The following is a 21,757-nucleotide window of genomic DNA, read 5'->3' as shown; positions in this document are numbered from 1 at the left end:
TGCCAGTGCCACCTATCCTTGCTCCTGCCTCGTTGTTGGTCCTTCAGCTCTTTATTAGCTCATCAGGTGTTTTAGACAGGTAAAGAATCACAGCTTCACAGAGTTAAACAAATGCAACATAAACAAAAGTCACACACCTTAAAATAATATTTCCCAACATTTCCCTTTTTTTTCTTTTGAAACAAATAAGAACAATTACCAAGTAAAGATTACATTCACAATATACTGAATTCCAATTCATTTGTGTCTGGTAAATTTAAAGAAAAGAATCCATAATCTCTCTTATCTTAGTAAATCCAAAATTTTTACCTAACTCACTTTCTATCATATCTAAGGAAAACTGCAGCTATAATAATGATCTAGTCTTCAACTCCTTCAGAGGCCCCAGAAGGGTATAATATTATTAAAGTAAACAAAATGTGCATTGCAAATGTTTTCCAAAAGCTCTAGGAATGACAGAGACATCTGACTGCCTGGACAGTCACCCAAAGTTCCTCTGCAATGCTGAGACATCCATCTTCAGCCTATAGGTACATAGTATCTGGCAGACTTTTCAGTGAAGCAGGAATGTGACAAACCGCCTATATTGGCAGTTTGTCAACCACTTTCCTCTGTGTCCTGCAGAATATCTGTCAGTTTCTTCTGTGAAACAGGAACCCTGAAGACTGTCCCATTTTGTTTTGGCAAAATTCAATGGTCACTTTCCTGTGGATCCTGCATGTCCAGTTTACACAACATATCCAGTTTATACAACATATCCAGTTCATACAACATATCCAGTTTATACAACATGTCCAGTTTACACAACATACTGTCAAGCAGGTCAGACAAATGCAGCTTCTTGCCCAAACGGTTAGCTAGCCTTGCCACATTGAAAGCAAACTCCATAAGGAGTCTCTTCGATGCCCACCGTCTCTGAGGTAAATTGGTGTTGCCATGAGCAGATGTGTCTCATTGTCATGAAAAGTCCTAAGTGAACAAAACATTTTAAATGTTATATTCCATAGGTCTTTGGAGTGTTTGAAGACCATTTATCTATGTAAAATATATCTCTATTTATATTTATAAATATATCTATTCTAGATGAAATTATCTGAAGAACATACCTAACATCTACAAATTTGATTGCTATTAATGACTAACCACTAGCCTATGTTTCCTGATTATTCTATATAGTTTATAATAACTGCTTTCTAAAACTAAAATTTCACCCTACATTTCCAAATGAAATGAACTGCATAGGCACAATACCTTAAACAAAAATGAAAACATGCATACAATATGTTTTAACAAAAATAACTTGAATTGTTATCAATATACAAAAATCCTTTAAACAAAAGTAGGAACACATATACAGTGTTGTAACAAAAATGACCTCGAATTTGTATCAATATGCAAAAATTCTTTAAACAAGAGCAAAAACATATATATATAGTGTAACAAAATTGACTTTTGAATTTATATCCATATATCAAAATTCATGCCAATGCAAAATATCTAAGATTAATAGTTGTCTTTTTATCCTATATTCCAATATTCATCTAGAGTATAACAAACATACATCCATGACCCACAAGATAACCAAAGACCACCCACACCACCTTTTCTCTTGGAAATGTGGGCTCAGTCCTCTCCATATCACTTCCTGCTGGCTGTGGGTGAAAACAACCCCAGGGGTCCCCAAGAAAAAGTTGAGATAATAACCAAGTTCTGGGAAGACCAGTTACAACCTTTGTTGATAGATACCAACTGTCAAGATTCAAGAGGTCTCCCTTGATCAAACCAGATCCAAATCAACTTGGAATGAATTTACAGCCTCTTCCCTGTGGAAACAAAAGCAAATCCACTTCTCCAACACGTTATTGATTTCCATTTGTCAAATACATTTCTTGACATTTTAAAAGTTAAGGCATCCTTAAAATCTTTAGGCTTGTTTATTTCCACAGTCCCTCTTTCAATGCCAGGTTTCAAAATTGACACAGTAGCATACAGGATCTAGACTCCCTTGAATTTGCCATCTTTACATGGCTTTTTTTCTTTTACATTACTTTTGCTGTCTCTAAAGACTTTCCTTCATCATTTTTAATCTTATTTCTTATTCTTTCTATGACTGTCTATACTCATTTTCCTACGCACACTGTAAAACACACTGGAACCTAGTTAGAGGTTCTTTTCCATCTGAACCTCTTTTACTGCATATCTTTTAGCTTTTTTTGATGGCACAAGCAAACAACATATGTATGAATTCATATATGTAGACATATGTGAGTATATATAATAGAAGTGTGCAAGTTCAAATGGATGAGTGCTAATCATCAATACCACACCATAGACAGGGAAACTTACCCAGTATAGTGTGTACCTTTGTCTCTCAGGGCGCTAGAAATCTTCCTGAATTCTGCCGTGATGAGCCATACACTGCTTCCCTGACCACAGTCTGCTAATTCATAACGCCTCTTCTCTGGCAATTGTGTCCCCATCTTACAAAGTCCTGCTGCATTTCAATGATTCTAAGTAGCCCCTGCCAATCCCACAGAGATGGGAATTCTTGTATCATTAACATCCTCCACACACAGGCTCCATTTCCATTTTGTTCATTTGAAAGTTTTCACCTTTCAATTATAGAGTGTGCTTGGGAAGCAGAATCTACACAGGATACTGTCGGAAGACAGGGCCTCTCCTGGAATCAAACATTGTATCTTCCCCTGACTCTAGGCTTGCTTCTCGGAATAGCTCGGCCGCCTCTTCCACATTCTGGTTTTTTATTTGTCTGTTTGCTTTGGTATGATGAAAAGTATTCTCACCTCTTACCTCGGTGAATGTGTTTCCTGCAAACAAAGCAAGGAAGAGTCCAGAAAAAACAATGGGACTCAAACTTTAATCTTCAATTTCCATTTGTTCTGCCAAGTGTCCTCCTGGGACCAGAAGGCAAGAACACAACTGTGGAGTGGAGACAGCATGTGCTACATCCCTTGGGTCTCAAGCTCTACTTTCCATGGGAGGCAGGACCTCTGTGGGCGGCATGACCACCGTGCTCCTACACCCAACCTGCCGCGGTCTCGGTCTCACCAAGGAAATACCACATTGACTCTACTGTGACCACCCGTTTTCTCCACAGTCCTGTGAGAAAGGGAAAGAATGAGAAAACACCAACGGGTCAGAGTGAGTTCCAGAAATCATGGTAGTGAGGAAAGTTCATTTGTCTTCTTTTCTGATATTGTCTCCTTCTTTCTTTCTCTCCTGTCCCCGTGGATAGTTAGCTATCCACTAAGGGACAGTTTCTAAAAGTTCAAAGCTTCTCTAGGGATGGTAGCAAAGAAAAGCTGAACAGAACCCTTCTCCTTCTCTCTTGAGGCTAATCAACTTTCAGAATACTGACAAGTTGGTTAGTCAGCAAACTTGAAGCTTCCCTTATCAGGAAGTTCTCAATCCCCAGGTCATTTTCTCTCAGATTCTAAGTTATGAACAAACAACCCAGACTGTGAAGGACAGGTCTGCACCTATCCTTGATGTAATCTTGCTCAAGAAAATCTAAGGTATTCTTGTACTTTCTCCACTGGCCCCAATGTGAATATCAAAACTCGAAGTCAGAAAATGAAGGGCCAAGGATTGTCTCTGTGTCTCCAAGATTTTATGAACTCTCTTTCTCAGCTGATCTCTGTGTCCCTCCTATCAGATCTACTCTATCTAATATTGTGTGAATTATGGTAAGAGAAAACAAACAGGGAGGAACTGCCCCTTATTTTAGCATCTTCATCTGCTAATGCTGAGACTCTCCAACATGCACTCTTTCCAGGGGCAGTTGCTCATCTCAGCCAAGCATTTTGGTGAGTCTTCACTCACCATACTTCACTGCCTTGTCTGAATTGAGGAATAAAATATAAAGAAACAATATTTGATGCTGGGATGCAAAGTTACATTTAAAATACTTATTTGGGGGTGGGAAGTAGGCTCATGGGGAAAGTGCTTGGTGTGCAAGCATGAGGACCTGAACCCAGATCCTTAGCGCCCACGTAAAAGGGTGTGATTTGTAGTGTGAGCCTCTCATCCCAGAAACAGAGGACCCCAGGGGCTTGCAGGCCAGCCAGTCTAGCCAGTCAGTGGGGATACAGGAGTAATGAAAGGGTCTGTCTAAACAAATAAGAAGACCAACAAAGAAGGCACCTAGTGTTCATCTATGCCTTATACATGCACAGGCACACATGAGCACACCCACACCCATAAGCACATACATGCATATCATACACATATACATGCACACACCACAATAATGCAATAATAAATAATCTATTTGTTTTTAAATTTTGTGAAACTTGTTTTTCAGGTAACTAGTATAGATTATAGTTTTAAAACAAAATTGTATTGATCTTGTAAAGGTCTTCAGGCAACATAGCCATTGAGTTTAGCTATTACCCAACGACTCTCCAATCATGCACAAGTTACTCCAAGAGGCTCCTGACAAGATGTTCTAGTGTTAGTTAGGTACAGATCCTTGAAGAAACAAATATGTCAGTTGTTGGTGACAATCCTATGAACCAAGGACACACACATACAGGTACCTAGCCCCATGACAGTTGTGCCTCCAGTTGCCCAAATAGCTGCAGTTTGGTACCCCGGCGATGACATTTGAGTGATATGAAAGGCAGGTTGCTGGGAAATGAGTAAACCTGAAAAATCAGAATCAATCTCTCTCTCTCTCTCTCTCTCTCTCTCTCTCTCTCTCTCTCTCTCTGTCTCTCTCATAGAACTAAACAAATTCCCTATTTCCAGGTATGACTCACTGTCTTCGTCTATCTCTCCAGAATTATTAACTGTACATTGGCACAGTGGAGAGTGGAGAGGGTGAAGGTCTGTTGGGAAAAACAAAACTGTTTCTGGTAAACGTAACATCCACCAATTCTTTTCTGTAGTTGTCAAAAATAAGTGAAAATGTATCTTCATGATGAATGGTCATAGTAGCTCTATTGAATTTATTAAACAGTAACTAAAATAAATATCCATCAGCAGAAGTTTATACAATATTCATACAAGGGCACACTACTCAGCAATGAGAAGCAATAAGCTAGTGAGAAACACAAATGTATGATCTCAGAGTCCTCACACGAATGGAAAAGTGAGTAGACAATAAGTATTGTGTGTTTTGTGGTGCTATTGTAGCATGACAAAAAAAAACAGGCACAATATTCTATCAACTAACTGCTCCTGGGGATGATTGTATCAGTGCTGGTGAAAAATCTAGAAATGATCCGAGGGGGTTTGAGTATAAGTTATTACCTTTAAAAATGACTGTTTATATCTGATTAACTTTTTACTTAGGATTCAACCTCAGTGTTAATGAGAAATACTCTCCCATAATTTTTCTTTCTTGTAAAGATCTTTGATAGGTTTTGACATTGGTGAACAGCCTGAAACAAACAAGCAGCCTCCTACAACAAAGATACCATATATATATATATATATATATATATATATATATATATATATATTATATATAGCTTAACAGTCCCCAGAATCAAATTTCTCTCTGCAGTCAAAAAATTCAAAGAAAACAAAATGTTTATACATAATCCAGATTCTCTGTGTATAATCCATCTTTACATGGCTTATTTTTCTTTACGCCTTTAATCTATGGCTGTCTGTGCCCTGTCTTTTTAAAGATTTTGTTTTATTTTTTTAAAAAAGTGATTTACTTCTTTTTATAACTCTCTATACTCTTTTTCTTCTCTCTTCCAAGCCCACGTACATTTTTTAAACACACTGTATCTTGTTTTGAGGTCTTTTGTGTCTGAATCTATCCTGTTGTATTTATGAAATTCTTTTCTTTCCAGGAGCGCTTCTTAAAATGCTAAGCGGCATGGCTAGGACTAAGGCTGCTTTGCCTTTTGGCTCTGCCCAGTCCAACATGATGGAGGTCTGGTCAGTGCCAGCTCTGTGAGCCATGCTCACAGCCCCATTTCCAGGCACACAGCAGGTCTATGTTGCCATTAGCAAGCTGTAGCATTCTGCTCACAAACCTCAAGTGACTGGCCTCCTGAACGAGCCAGAGTTTGTACTGGAAGCATGAACCAGGAAGCCACCATTTCTTATGTTAAGTCAGTAAGCCTTCTCTTAAAGAAGCCGTAGAACTCCTGCTCACCACCAGCAAACATAGCCCACCCAAAAATAAAATGTAGCTACCAAAAAAGCTGCGCTGAACTCTATTCTTTTCTGTCTAGAATTCCCTTCCAAGTTCTCTCAGGTTTTACGTGGATATAGTTGCCCATATTGGTGCCAATTTGTTGATGGAGACTTCTTGTTCGTTTTCCAGTCACCCAGACCTGAAATAATCACACGGAAACTGTATTACTACAACACAGCTTGGCCTACTAGCTCTTGCTTCTTACTGGCTAGCTCTTTTATCTTAAATTAACCTATTTTTATTAATCTGTGTATCACCATCTGGTTGTGGCCTACTGGTTCAGTGTCTGTTTCCTACAGCAGATATATGTCTTCTCCCTCACTCTGCCTACTCTCTCTTCCTCTATCTGCTTGGAATTCTCGCCCTGCCCTACTCTCCACTGCAGCAGGCCCAAAGCAGCTTCTTTATTAACCAGTGGTATTCACAGTAGTAACCTAGACTCAGAAAGACAAATATAATATATAATCACTCATAAGTGACTTTTAGACACAAAGCAAAGAAAAACCAGCCTATAACTCACAACCTTAGAAAACATAGACAACAAAGAGGACCCTAAGAGAGATATACATGGACCTAATCTACGCGGGAAGTAGAAAAAGACAAGATCTTCGGAGTAAATTGGGATCATGAGAGAGGGTAGAAGGGTAGGAGGAAGGAAGGGAAGGGAGCAGAGAAAATGTATAGCTCAATAAAAAATAAAAAATAATAATTTAAAAGTTTTTTTGCAGCAGCAGGAGACTATTGCAAAAAGCCACAGATAGCCAAATTTAAGAAGTAGCTGACTGTAGCATGCATAGTACCAGTTAAGACATCTACAACATAACTCCTGAACCCAAGGCTCAGGGCACTTTGTGGAAGAGAGGACAAAAAAATTGTGTGTCCAGGAGATTGTGCCTTCCAGCTCTGACAGAGAAGCTACACCCAAGAAATCTCAATTGTATCACTGCCTGAAAAAGTACTGAGCAAGCCCAGCAACAGTTGACATTCCAACATAGATAGGGGAAATTTCACATGGAGGCCCCACCACTGGATGAAGAGCAACAGGCAGTTAACTGCTAAGAGAAGGAGAATTAGCCTTCCCCAGGGATGCAGTTCCTGACTGTTCACCAGATATCAAGTTGTCCAGCGCTAGAAACACATACATGCAGGCTGAACTGAATCAAGTCAGCAGTTTGGTTTTTTGTGTTTGCTTGTATATATGTATGTGGAAGAGCAATGGCTAAAGGAAAGAAAGCTGGGAATTAGGGGGGAAGATGAGGGGAGGAAGGGGCACATGATGAAATTACATTTTAATTAAATTAAAAGTGCTTTCTCACAAATTAATAACAACAACAAATAATTGAACCCAGAAACTCACACTTAGTAGACAAGCACCAGGGGCTTTGTAATCAAAGAGAGCTGTTAGTTACCACGGTTATCCCTATCTCGTCAGGTGAAGCTTTTTTTGGTATAGCAAGAAAGTACCTATCAAATGCCACCCAGATTCTAGCACCACGCTGTTGGAATTCCCAAGTCCTAGAACTGTGATCCAAACAAGTTTCTTTTCTTTGTAAATTACCCATCCTTGAGTATCTGATAGAAGAACAGAACACAGGAAATCACCAACCCTTGTCAAGAAGCAAAATGCATTAAGTGGCTTCGGGATCAGGGAAGTGGTAGAGATTAGGACAGTTGTGAATATGGGAAAAGCTTTTACTGTCATAAACAGCACATTGAGAATGGACCACTCATGTTGCATCGCTGGGTCAGAATGCCTGAGAAAAGCCTTTTAAAAGCAAAGCACAAACAGCTCGTGTGCTCATAGTTTCAAGGTTTCAATCTGTACTCACTTGGCTCGATCGTTTCTGTACAAAACATGATCAGGGCCATGTGGTAAAGCAAACAGCTCACCTCATGTCTGACAGGAAGCAGAGAATCAGCCAAGAAAGGGCAAAGGGACAAGACATGCCCTTCGAAGTAACCTGCCGTTCCAAGCAGAGCCCACTTACTAATATTCCCATTCCTGGCTTCTGGGGTTTTGACATAAATATTGGAACTTTTGGTAGCATCTTCTTGGAAACACCTATGTTTTCTATAGGACTAAAATAAAAAGAGATACAAACAGGAGAAGGAAGGGCTGATATGAATTATTTATGGACATCCCAGACTTGGAGGCAGGGAGAAGGCACCCTGAGTGATGATGACCGCTTTCTGAGGGCTGTCATCTTCACTCTTAGAAATGAGAAATTCATATAAGCCTTTAGGGGATGGGGTGGAACATTTTTGCCAACTTCTCAAGCCTTAGGGCTGCCTTGAGTACCAGCTTCACTGTGGACTTTAACCATCTGAAACAGTAATTCCAATCATCCTGTAGCAGTTATTCTTCACATCAGATTGTGTGTGTGGCCCACAGGGGATAAGATACTGGGAGCTCTGGTTTGTAGCTGGGTGATTCCTGCATAGAAGATTACTTAATTATTGTCATTTTTGTTTTTGTTTTCATGGTTCTGGGGACTGAATCTGTGCTTATGCACAAGCTAAACAAGCGCAGTATCACAACCCCAGCCTTCAGCTTGTTATTTTAAGTGGACCAATTACAAATATCTGTAGTTATAATGTATTCCATAAAATAAATTGGGTATGCATAATATATGAACTATATGTCCATTTACAATATCTGAACATGTTTGTGGAACAAAGGGTGAGGTTTACTCTCTAACAGCTAACAAATTTTTGATTCTAAGTTCCAAGACTATCTTCCTCTAGTTGCTTTCCTGATGTTCAGTCCTCATGCTGAGCAATTGCAGAACTAGGCTCTTGCCTCAACTATCTTGTAGGGCATGTCTCCAGGGTCTCCTTAGTGACAGCACCTCACTGGTAATTTTTCTAGTGGCAATAAGGAGAGTGAGCTCACACACAACAACCTTGACCCTTTAGCTGTCTCGCATGTGTTGGTACAGGTCCATCTTTAACCCATGAACTTCCTTAGGGTGTGGGACAGAGATCTGTTCTTAGGTCACTCACATCATCATACCAGACTGCTGAGGCTGCTCTCTGGACATCAGGTAACAAAGCAAAACTAGCTTGGCTGAGTCCTTACAGAGAAGACTGGGGAAGAAGTAGCTGCTGGTTCCTCTCTGTGGCCTTCAAAGGCTTCAGTAGAACAATCTCCCTCTTTCTGTCTTCCTGATGCACTCTCTCTTCTGGAGAGTTCTTTTTCGAGTCCATTCCCTGGCTCTCTATCTGTGATTTCTGTATTTCCATCTGCATTCCTTTACCTCCTCTCTTCCCTTACCAGGCTCAAGTTTGCCAAGGTATCTGTCATCTAGCCCACAGAGCTCCCCTAAAGCATCTGCTTCAGTGTTATCGAGTCTGTCTCCTGTTTCTGTCGCACCTTCTCAATAGTTAGGCATTTAATGACAGAAATTTGGAAATTTCTTCTGACCCATTGTACAAATAATTGTACAAGTTGATGGTAACTCAGATGTCAGAAAATGGCTGCTGAAATTATTCAGGAACTTTGGTTTGGTTGAATACTACAGGATTATAAGAAGAATAAGGATGTCTCTATCATTAAAAAAAGGTCTAGAACATATTGTTTAATAAGAGAAATTGGAAAAATAAGAAAAATACAAGAAACTTTAGCTGTCAATTTGCATTTTTAAAACAAGTAAAGCTAGTTCCTATTCATACTTGCATGTGTTTGCATGAAGCCAATTTTGCAGGGAACAAACTTGGTTCCCCTGAGATGCAATGATTGGAGTGGGACTCAGAATGACTGCCACGGGAGACACAAGCAAGGCACGCTTTATGTTGTCTTGAATTCTATTTTGTGACAATGTCCCACTTCACTGACACACACACACACACAAACAAAACATCCTGCTTGCAGATGTCAAGGAAAATTTCTTGTTTATGGACTCCCATTATAGCAATGAAAATTTCTTGTCCAATGGTCTTTATTGAGTTTAAACAATTTGTTTCTATAAAACCAAATGGAGACACTGGAACAAAAAGGAGATGGATTTTTCTTGTCCTGAGGCCTTGGCTAATTTGGTAAGCATGGAGATATAGAACTTTCTTTTGATACCTTGCGTCCCTATCCTATGCATGTTCCAGGTAGCTTGGATTACTCTGACTTGCTTTTGCATTTCTCAGTTTTAAATACAATATTCTGTCATGCAGGAATACTAACTCATAAAATTTAATCTCTTCTTAAATTATTCATCTGCTTTATTTTGCTTTTGTTGTTTGTGAGGGAGTTTCATTGTTTTGAAAACAGGGGTATCGGTTTGTTGTTTTTCTTGGTGTGGAACTCACTGTGTAGCCCAGTCTGGCTTCCAACTTGTAGTTCTTCTACTCAGGTCGCCTGATTAATGGGATTACTGATGCACACACTGGTATCCAGCTTGTACAAACTGTCTTAAAAGTGTTTTTCTCCCCCAGAAAATTAACCTTAGAAATACTAAGTACATATAGGTTCTGATGGTATAGGAATAGTCTTATAATTAAATTAAAAGAACAAAGAGCACAAGGATAAAGTGTTTCAAACACTTGAGTAGCCATACCGATGCAATAGCATTATTAAGACTCCTGTGCATATAACCAAAGGCAGAACAAATGAATGATTCTTCACACAGAAAAAGTTAATAAAGTCTTCAGAATTTTATATCCTTGGGTTACTATAATCTGTGGTCCACCTCTGTCCACAGAATAGCCTAGCAACATGAACAAATTCAACAACAGTGAAGATTCCTAGGCCCACATATCCTGGTCTTCTCTAATATATCTTGACAGAAAAAAGAAAAAGCAAGGCTACTTGCAGAAATGACTGGCTCCAGATCTCTTACAGAAAAATCTGCAAGGCAAGCTCTAAGTCTGGAGCACCTTGTCCAGAAAGTCAGCAAAGATTATTGAAAGAAGATGGGTAAAAGGTTAAGGAGCCAACTGGAGAAGGTTCCTGTTTGTCAAAGATGAAGGAACGTGTGTTTAAAAAAAAATAATAAACACAGTCATTTTTAAACCATTAAATTTATTTTCTTGATAATGACATTTTAAGAACTAATCATTTTCTAAAGATGATACTTCTTATTTATCAGACAAAAGTCTGGTCAAGCCTCTAAAACTGCCTACCAAGTTCCATGAAAATACAGAGAAATAGGGCTAGTCAATCTGACTAGATTATCTAATCTGACTATCTAGACCAGTAGATAAGGAAGGACACTCGCCACCAAGCCTGACAACCTAGTTCCACACAGAACATGAGAACTGAGTCCCACAATTTGTTCTCTGACCTTCACACACACGCCACGGCATGCATGTGGGCCCCGCTACATACCCACTATGCATTTAAAATAGATAAATATATTTTTAAAAAATTTTAAAGAGGCCAGCAAGATGGACCAGCAACTAAAGGCACCGGTCTCCAAGCCTGCTAACCTGACCTAGGATCCAAACAATGGAAGGAGAGAACAGCTTCCAGCAAGATGTCTCTTGTGCTGTGCCACATGTCTATCCACGTAAATGCACAAAACAGACAAATAAATGTGCAAGAACAGAAAAGTATGTTTAACTGTGCCACAAGAAATAACACTGTTCGAAATAGAAAACTCTATTGGTCAAAGTATCTGACTTCCTCAGCCAATAGATAAGAAACTGAAAGGCTCATCGTATCACCATAGACTTTAATGAAACCATTTAAAAGAATGAATAAGGCCAAGCTGTAGAGCATACAAGAGTACAGTGGGGTGGGGAAACTATCAGGCATGGGAGGAAGCAGTTCTCTAAAGTCAAGATCATACTTAGATCTGCGGTCGTGTGGCTATAGTGACATCATGTGATGCAGCATGGGCAAGCATTGCCAGAACCACCTCAGGCTTGTCACACATTTGACTTTGAAGTAGTGCTTGGTCATTACACATTCAGAAACCTTTTACTGCTGCCAATTTTTTGTGACTTAGATATTCCATGAACTGACCCAGGGTCATCACTCACAGTTCAAGGTCTGTGCTTCAGGCATAAGTGCCTTTGATCCTATAGCCTGTAAAGAAACATCCTTGGCCATTTGTCACATGGATACCCGACACGGGTAGGGCTACCTGCTGATACAAGACTGCTGGTGAAGGATTTGGACATGGAGAAGTTATTAACACAAAAATTTTTGTGTGTGCATTTCTATAGATGCGTACATGAGTGTGTCACATAACTTTAACAACTGGATTATATTGTCTAATATATTATAATTTTGAATAAACATACACCTGTTAAATTTTTAACTAAGAATCTCTTTTAATTTTTCATGGTGAATAGAGATTTCATCATCTTGGAGCATGTGCAAATGCTGGACAGCATCTCTCTTTCTAATTAACTATTATTTAAAATATATATAATTATGGGCTACATTGCAAAACCAGTGCTTATATTATTTGATGTTCAAATTGGGGAAGTTAACCATTTTAGTTAGATTTGTTTTTTATTATTATACTATGAATTTGAAGATGTGGGAGTTTCATGGGGAGAAGAAATGTTATAATAAAATTATACTAAAAAATTAAAAGAACTAAAAGAAAAATAAGTATCTAAAAGTGAATGTTTAAAAAGCTCATGCCATTGTTAGTTCACTCTGTGCTTGAGGTTTAAGATGTGAGCCCTCATCTTGTTCCAGCCGCCATACCTGGTGCTTTCTGCTTTACCTGAGCAAGCCTGATGTGATAGGCTCTTGTCCCTCTGAATATAAGCTCAAATAAGTTACTCTTTCTCTAAAAACATTATATATATTTATCATATTTATGAGTTTCATTGTGATATTTCCATACATATATACAATGGATGGTTTGGATTAAGTAAAAGTAATTGACATTTATATACTTTATCATTATTTACTAGGCATTTGGAGCCTGTCCTGACTGGTTTTGTGTGTCAACTTGACACGAGCTAGAGTCATCAGAGAGGAAGGAGCCTCAGTTGAGGAAATGCCTCCATGAGATCCAGCTGTAAGGTGTAGACAAAAGTTTCTGTCCAGGCAAATCCTGGAGCCGTTCAGTCGTAAAGAAACACAAAGAGGCTTATATTAATTAATTATAAACTGTTTGGCCTATTAGCTCAGGCTTATCACTAACTAGTGCTTACAACTTAAATTAACCAAATTCTTGTCTATGTTTAGTCACGTGACTTTGTACCTTTTCTCAGTGAGGCATTCTCATTTTGCTTCCTCTGCATCTGGATGATGATTGAGTATCTGCCTTTCCTCTTCCCAGAATTTTCCTAGTCTGGTTGCCCTACCTACACTTCTTGCCTAGTTACAGGCCAATCAGCATTTTATCAAACCAATATGAGTGACAAATCTTTAAAGTGTACAAGAGCATTATCCTACAGCAGTAAGTCATTTTCTCAATTAGTGATAAATGTGGGAAGGCCCAGCCCATGGTGGGTATTGCCAACCCTGGGCTGGTAGTTCTGCCTTCTATAAGAAAGCAGTCTGAAAATTTGGAGAGGATATGGCATAGAAGACTCCTACACTGCTGGTGGAAGTGTAAACTGATACAGCCACTTTAGAAATCAATATACAGTTTCTCAGAAAAATGGGAATCAATTTACCTAAAGGCCCAGTGATACCACTCTTGGGCATATATCCAAATTTTCTCAATCATATCACAAGGACATGTGCTCAACTGGGTTTATAGTAGCATTATTTGTAATAGCCAGAACCTGGAAACAACCTAGATGCCCTCAACTGAAGAATGGATAAAAATAATGTGGTACATTTGCACAATGGAGTGCTACTCAGTGGTTAAAAAAAAAAATGCCATCATGAGATTTGCAAGCAAATGAGCGGAACTAGAAACAAAATCATTCTTAGTGAGGTAACCCAGACCCAGAAAGACAAACATGGTATGTGCTCAGTTATAAGAGGATACTAGACATAAAGCAAAGGATAACCAGACCACAGTTCACAGCCCCAGAGAAGCTAGGTAATCAGGAGAACCCTACAAGGGACATATGGATCACCCTGGAAAGGGGAAATAGATAAGATCTCCTGGATAAACTGGTGGTAGGAGAAGCAGAAAAGGGTAGGGGATAGGGGGTGAGAACATAAGGGAACAGGATGGTCAAGTTGGGGAAGGGACACCGTGGGAGAGCAATGAAAGAGATACAGTGATAGAGGGGACCATTTTGGAGGTTAAGGAAAAACCTGATACTTGGGAAATTCCCAGGAATCCACAAAGATGACTCCAGCTAAGACCCCCAGCAATAGTGGAGAGGAACCCTAAACTGGCCTTCCACTGTAATCAGGTTGGTGACCACCCAAACTATCATCATAGAACCTTCATTCAGTAACTGATGGAAGCAGAGACAGAGATCCACATCCAAGCACCAGGCCGAGCTATGGGAGTCCAGTAGAAGAGAGGGAGTAGGGACTATATGCGCAAGGGTGTTAAGAACATGACTGGGAAACACACAGGACGGTTGATCCAAACTTGCAGGAGCTCATATACTCTAGACCAAAAGCTGGGGGTTCTGCATGGGACTGAACCAGGCCCTCTGCATATGGGCGACAGTTTTGTAGCCTGGTCTGTTTGTGGGACCCCTGGTAGTGGGATCAGTATCATCCCTAGTGCAAGAGTTGGCCTTTTGAAGCCCATTCCATATGATGGGATGCCTTGATCAGTCTTAATGCGGGGCAGGGGGAGGGTGTTGGTCATGCCTCAACTGAATGTGCCAGGCTTTATTGACTCCCCATGGGAGGTCTTGCCCTTTCTGAGGAGTTGGGATGGGTTAGGGGGAAATGAGGGGGAAGAGGAGAGGGAGAGAGAACTGTGGTTGGTGTGTAAAATGAACTTTTAAAAAAATATAGTATAAAAAAAAAAGCAATCTGAGCAAGCCATGGAAAGCAAGCCAGTAAGTAGCACCCCTCCATGGCCTCCGCATCAGCTCCTGTCTCCAGAGTCCTACTGTTTAGTTTCTGTTCTGGCTTCCTACAATGATGAACAGCAAGGCGGAACTGTAAGTCAAATAAATCCTTTCCTTCCAAACTTGCTTTTTAATTATGTATCAGAGCACAGATCACTGGATTTTTCTTTTGGAAAGATTTCTCCCCGACTTCTTTCCAACTTGCTCTAGTTAAGTTTCTATTGCTGTGATAAACACCATCACCATAAGCACCTTGGAAAAAGTTTGTTTCCATTTCCAACTTATGGTCCATCACCAAGGGAAGCCAAGACAGGAGCTCAAGGCAGGAACCTGAGGACAGGAACTGAAGAAGAGACCATGGAGGAGCTGCCTGTACTTCCTGCCTGGCTACTGGCCAATCAGCATTTTTCATAAGAGCATTATCCGACAGCAGAAATTTCTCTCCACTGCTAATATCCAGTGCTGTTTTCCAATCCCACTGAGTAATACTGTCTGCTGACATTGGTAGACATCCCTGAAGAGCCAAATGAGCTGAGGGCTCCAACTGCTGATAATCTTCTGCACCTCATAGAGAAAGAGCTGATCCAACATGAAACACAGGATGGTTAGAAATACAGTCAAACATTCTAAAAGTTAGTCATAAGATAAATTTCCTGAAAAGTAGGTAGACACACACACACACACAAATTTTGTCTTATTAGCCTTTTTATTTATATATTTTTGTTTCCGTTTTTGTGGGGAAGGAAAGGTTTGTATCAGGTGTTTCTTGATTTTGGTTTGCTTATGGTTTTGTTCAGTTTTTAAAGTAAGAGAAAAAATAAGAAGTTAGGTGGGTAGGAGTGGATAAGAACTAGGAGGAATTAAGGGAGAAGAAAAACATGATTGAGGTAGACTGTATGAAAATATTTTTTAATTTAAACAAGAACAAAACAAAGAGGTGTTGAAAGAGTGGGGCAGGGACTCGGGTGCTTGAAAAGGGGGAGAATGCTTAGCTCTGTGCCTGGGATTCACAAAGTGTTCATGGAATGTGATCCGATAGTGTTGATGTTTGTTTTCTTGTGAGGGAATGCTCCCTGGCATCTAAGGTTGACTGTGGTCATGTTGTTAGTGGAAAAACCATTTCCTTATTTCACTATGCAAAAGTCGCTTAGAATGTTCTGTCTTCTGAATTGTCATCAATCACCGTAGATTCAAGGGCATCTAGAATGTATACCGATTCCCAAGTGTCAAAGATAATTAACTGTTCCATGTAAGCTTTCGTTTCATTTTCTTAGCTCAGTGATGGTTATTGGGACGAAAAGACCCAGCTGCTGCTGATGGTTGAGTGATGAAACAGTGACCAGATGTAACAAAGATGGGAGGGGCTGAGGGAAGCATTAAGTGACCATTTGAGCGTTCAGAGCAAATCATTCGGGACATGCTCTCCCGGAGCAAAGGTAGAGAATCCTGTTCCTCACAGCTCTGTCCTCGGAACCTCTGCAAGAAAGATAAGTTTTGAGCCTGAAGCTCCTCTTTGTAGATAGCTGAACTAACTATAGCCCAAGGAGCTTTTAGAAGAGCAGCACAGAGGGGGACGTGGACTCAGAAGTCTATGAAACCTTTCCTGAGACGTCCTAATAGAAGCATTGTCTCCTGGTTCCTGGAGCCATCTCCACCGACTGCGTATGCCTAGAGCTCTTGCCTGATCCCACCAAGTGCCCCTACCTAGCCATATCTGCTGGGTCTGATAGACATCCCCGAGGAGAGAAGTGGACAGGGAGTTCGAGTCTCTGCTGATCTTTTTACGCCTCACAAGAAAAGAGCTGAACCATCATGAAACTTGCTTTTTATTTGGCCATCCTAGCTGGTATGTATTTAAGACTTTCTACTTTGTCCGTTAGAGTCTGAGTTGATATCAAATGGGGTGAGGTAAAGTGAATGTGTGGTTGGCACACAGGGGCATCAAGAAATGCTGCGAGTAGACGGAAGTCTCCCGTTTAGACTCTACCCAAAGGTTTAGTGCAGACAGCCTCTCCTAAGTGTTAAGATTGTGGATAGGTTATGGGACATACCTGCCTTGGGGAATCCTCAACAGTGAGTGCTCCTCTGGATTGTTGTGAACTATGGGTCTCATTACCCTCTGGAAAAGGTACAATCACAACACGGTCACAAGAACAGAGAATCCTGTTTGACTTCTGATCTCCTCTCTTTCCCATAACTTTGTAGTGCACAGAATGGTAAAGACAGGAACAAAAGGCTTGGTATATGGTCCCTCCTACTGCAGTCACTGCTTCCATGACCTTTGAAGAATTTCCCACAACTCCCTAATTACCATGACCATGTCACATACTGGCTGGGTTGAGGCTAGGAAGCTAATTAATCCAGCACCTAATATAGAGCTCAAAATCTCTTACCCTTATTAATAACTTATCCTCTTCACTTTGAAGTTTTGAAGTGTGGCCACATGGCGGTGTGGTGAGGTATAGGCCCGGATGTGGGAGGGTCACAAGTACCAATAAGATCCAAGAAAAGAGCACCAGAGCCAGCCTTCCTCTCTTTTATACTCCACTGCTAATTTTTACAATGTTTCATTAAAAACAATGTGTGTATAAAATTTGGAAATTTTACAGGTAGGAAAAATAATCTCCCTTCTCAGTCAACTCATACTGAATTTACTTCGAGTTATTTTCTGCATTTAATTTGCTTCTTTTTGGCTTTGTTTTTAGACAACTGAAATTATATGTGTACCACTGAATACAATTGTAGTATAAGTACATATAATTTTTAATTCAAATGTCACTAGTATCATTTTTGATGTGTTCTACTTGCTTAAGTGTTTCATCTCAGTATTGAACAAGACATATTGGATAATTATGCTTTCAGTGTTCAACTATTATAAGTATTGCTAAAGATGAGTACACTTATTAAGCATCTTTGCCTACATCTGATTATGTCTTTAAAATGAATTGTTGGAATTCTCAAGTCCCAAGTTATGAACAAGTTACAATTCTTAATCCTTATTTCTAAATCTTCTTTCTCAGAAAATAAAACGAATTTATAAGTATTAAATGTATCTTTCTTATTATGTCCTTTAGTAGAAAAAATATTACCAACATTATCATTACTACGTCTTACATTAAGTATGTTACACTCTAATTTACCTCTTTATTAGAAAAATGCTCCCCAGTCAATTGATTACTCCTTTAAAATTACACACATCCCCTTTCTGCTGGGAGGATGTGAACGTCTCATTTACTCTGATGCTTCCGTGTTACTGCTTTCTCAGGGACGGTTTTCTTCACTCGCTCAACTGTGCAGAAAGAGGACTATGCCCCGTATATAGCCTACCTCAAGTCGAACTTCAACCCCTGTGTGGGTGTCCTCATCAAGGCCAGCTGGGTACTGGCTCCATCTCACTGCTACCTACCGTGAGTACTGAGCATCCCCTCCCCAAATAGTTTCTACTCATCCTGAATCAGTGAGTCTCAAGGAGGGACATCTTTCCCCTGGGATATAGAAAAGTCTGAAGGTATCTTGGGTTTTCACAATCAGGAAACAGGGCTACTAGCAGGTAGTGGGACGCGCTCTAGCAGGATGCTGCTGGAGTTCCTGTAGAACGAACACACGTCACCACGCATACTCTGTGCTGCTGTTGAAAGACTCGACTTCGTGTTGTCGTTCCCCCCACCCCACCCCAGTGCTCCACTAGTATTTCTTACTGGAAGTAATTACATTTAATCAATTAGGGGCTCCACGGCTAACTCAAATTTGTAAACTGAGTAAATTGAGAAGAGTCTTTTTCTTTTAAAGAAACTCATTGTAAAGAGATGGTTCATGTCCCACAAAAGAGGTATTAAGGAAACACAATGACCATCCTTCTGCCTAAAAGGAAAGAATGGTTTCAACGGAATAACAGGGGTCCCTGCAAGAAGATGCTATCTGATAGGAACGGTAACCTTTGCCAAAAGACATAAAAAGTCTGTGCCAACGCTCCTGGGGAGGATCTGGGAAGACAAACACATCAACAATCCCCTTCCCCCTCTACTTTCCCACATTTCCTATTGACCTGAAGCCAGAGAAGAAAGCTCATTGATTTAAGACATATCACCTTCCAAATCTTCAAGAGGGGTGGGGGGAGAAGGTTGTTGGTGGGCTTGCTACCCCACACTGTCGTTTCATTCTCATGTGTCCACTAAGGTGGAAGTTACCTGGTTGGATAAGTGAGGCCTGAAGAGAAACCAACACAAACTTTTATATCCATTTTCCCTTTCCAAGGCACTATATTAAAAATAAACAAATAAAACAGTACTTAAGGACTCCACTGTTTACTCTGATCACACATAAATTGCTACCATGTGTGCCCAGAACTTCATTTATAAAATGGGAATTAACTTACCTTGAGGAACAGGTAACCCGGATACAGCACTTGTATCTTGCACGCAGTAGCATCTCATACCCAAAATAACGATGATGGTGAGTGAAGACGGTATGATCAAGATGGCAGTGGTAGTGATAGTAACGGTGGTTCCTTCCAACCCTTTCTTCCTCCAGAAATCTGAGGGTGATGCTGGGAAATTTCAAGAGCAGAGTCAGAGACGGGACAGAGCAGACCATTCATCCCATACAGATCATCCGCTACTGGAACGTCAGCCACACTGCCCCGCAGGATGACCTCATGCTTATTAGACTAGCTAAGCCTGCTACCTTCAACCACAAAGTCCAGGTCCTTCCCATCGCCACCACCAATGTCCGGCCGGGCACTGTCTGTACACTTTCAGGTTTGGACTGGAGTCAAGAAAACGTTGGTAAGTGCACCTTCCGCGGCACGTGGAGCCCTCGGTTTCACCTGAGGAACATAAGTGTCCTCAGAGCCAGGAGATAAGATGGAGTAGAAAATGGATCAGAGCCAATGGTGACGCTACAGGAGTGGTCTAGACAAAGAAACCTATCTAGAAGCCCAATACTTCTCTATTGTCGGGGTTTCAATCGAACCTTCCTTGCCTCTGCAGGACTTTGGCAGCTGAATCCCGTGGGCCATCTGACGGCACAGAGACCTTATTGTCACAGGCACAGTTATATTAAATACTAAGGACACAGTGGTTCTAGTTCCCCCGTGTTCATTTCACATGGAAAAAACACCGTGGAGAACCTGAACCAGATCACTTGTAGATACAGAGTAGAAAGAACCCCGCTGTCCACAGCACAAAGGACGATTTCCCATTGGCAGAATGCTGCTCTGCGTTCCATTTCATTTGTAAAGTGAGGCTGATCCGGCAGGGCTCTCATGAAAGCACAACTTTGTTCCTTTTGCTCCTTCCTTCTTCTCTTTAGGCATACTCAGAATAATATCGGCTGAAGTACAGGAGGTGAGGATGAGGGACAAGTAACTCGTGAACTGAGCCGGTTGTTGTTTCTCCCTCAGGCAGGCACCCTGACTTAAGGCAGACTCTTGAGGCTCCGGTGATGACCGACAAAGACTGTCAGAAAACTGAACAAGGAAGCAGCCACAGGAACTCCTTATGTGTGAAATTTGTGAAAGTATTCAGCCGAATTTTTGGGGTAATCTTTTTGTCTAAGTTTAGATTTTATTTACTTGTAAGTGTCCAGTTAACTATTTCACCACAATACGTCTTAATTTTCAAATAATTTGTGAGAATTTAGTAAGGTATTTGCATTTTTCCAGCATGGTCTGCCTAGAAAGGATCTTTGTTTATTTAAAAGCACCATGTATCCCCGGTTAATAACGTATTGCTGATCTTAGTTATCATAGAGACAAAGAAAAGCTATGAAAAAAAGCATTGTTTTAAATTTAATTTTTTTCTCTCTCCCTCCCTCCCCTCTCATCTCTGGCAGGAGGTGGCTGTAGCTACTGTCATTTGCAAAGGCAAGCTCCAGGGAATTGAAGTTGGACACTTCATGGGAGGGGACGTTGGCATCTACACCAATCTTTACACATACATACCATGGATTGAGAAGGCCATTAAGGAAAAGTTGAAATGATGCCCTGCTTTTCCGTCTGCATCCCATTGTCTCTGCCATTGACTAAAGGCATTCACACATTCCCTAAATTCAAATAAACTCTCCAGGCAGAAAGTCTGGGATGCAGCACACTGGAAGCATGTGTCTTTATGTCCACACCACATCACGATGGGAAGAAGGAATCTGGCATTACCTTATTCCTGGTTCTGCTCTCTACCATCTATCAAGTCCATAAAACCCTTTGAAGTTGTCTTTTATCCCCCTTTAAAAATCAAATGTTGAGGCTAAAGCATTAACTGGTAGACACCAAAGCTTAGAATGGAATGGGATGTGAAGCATCAGACTTTAAATCCTGTGCTTTGGGTACAAATATAAGGTGCAACCCATTGCAGTGCTGTGGATTCAGGGGTGATTCATAAAAGAAGGGGCGACCTAGTAGGAAAACTCAGGACAGTTCATTAAACTCACAGAAAATAGAAACTATCCCTGAGGGAAGTTTCAAGACAGGCTTGCAATCTTTAAGCTTTGGCAGCTAACCACAGAAGGCAAATGAAAAGAGGGAGCTGGAAATGTATGCTTCCTAGGGGAGAAGTCAGAAATGGGTTGGTTCAAGCAGGGCCTATAAGGACCTACTCAAGGAGATGGAAGCTTTGGGGTTTATAAATAGACTACTCATTCCATCCCTTCTTTCCACGTCTTCAGGAGTGCCATTTTTCTTCCCGCCATTTGGCT

The 21,757-nt window shown here is 40.5% G+C and overlaps 1 protein-coding gene across 2 annotated transcripts; it reads left to right on the top strand.

The window, feature by feature from the left end:
- The first annotated feature begins 16,454 nt into the window (after positions 1 to 16,454).
- Prss37 (serine protease 37) lies at positions 16,455 to 21,154 on the top strand. Of its 2 annotated transcripts, none has more exons than XM_085683729.2 (5): positions 16,455 to 16,913; positions 18,333 to 18,474; positions 19,598 to 19,851; positions 20,469 to 20,605; positions 20,900 to 21,154. In XM_085683729.2, the coding sequence occupies exons 1-5, from the start codon at positions 16,880 to 16,882 to the stop codon at positions 21,044 to 21,046; spliced, it is 714 nt and encodes a 237-aa protein (XP_085539855.1). In that variant the 5' UTR covers positions 16,455 to 16,879; the 3' UTR covers positions 21,047 to 21,154. The 2 variants fall into 2 exon arrangements, with proteins under 2 accessions (XP_085539855.1, XP_085539856.2); XM_085683730.2 differs by having other exon boundaries at positions 16,470 to 16,552; positions 18,331 to 18,474.
- The last annotated feature ends 603 nt before the right edge of the window (positions 21,155 to 21,757 follow it).

The sequence above is a fragment of the Myodes glareolus genome, chromosome 25 (genome assembly GCF_982192425.1).
Source record: "Myodes glareolus chromosome 25, mMyoGla1.1, whole genome shotgun sequence".
In the NCBI taxonomy this organism is placed as follows: domain Eukaryota; kingdom Metazoa; phylum Chordata; class Mammalia; order Rodentia; family Cricetidae; genus Myodes; species Myodes glareolus.
This window is presented reverse-complemented; position numbering and strand designations above follow the sequence as displayed.

Excerpts from the sequence above, each read along its gene's own strand:
- Prss37 (XM_085683730.2), top strand. The coding sequence starts at position 16,485 with ATGCTCTCCCGGAGCAAAGGTAGAGAATCCTGTTCCTCACAGCTCTGT. Across the intron at positions 16,553-18,330 it reads CCTCGGAACCTCTGCAAGAA|AGGGACGGTTTTCTTCACTC; the intron begins AGATAAGTTTTG and ends TACTGCTTTCTC. Across the intron at positions 18,475-19,597 it reads CCATCTCACTGCTACCTACC|AAATCTGAGGGTGATGCTGG; the intron begins GTGAGTACTGAG and ends TTCTTCCTCCAG.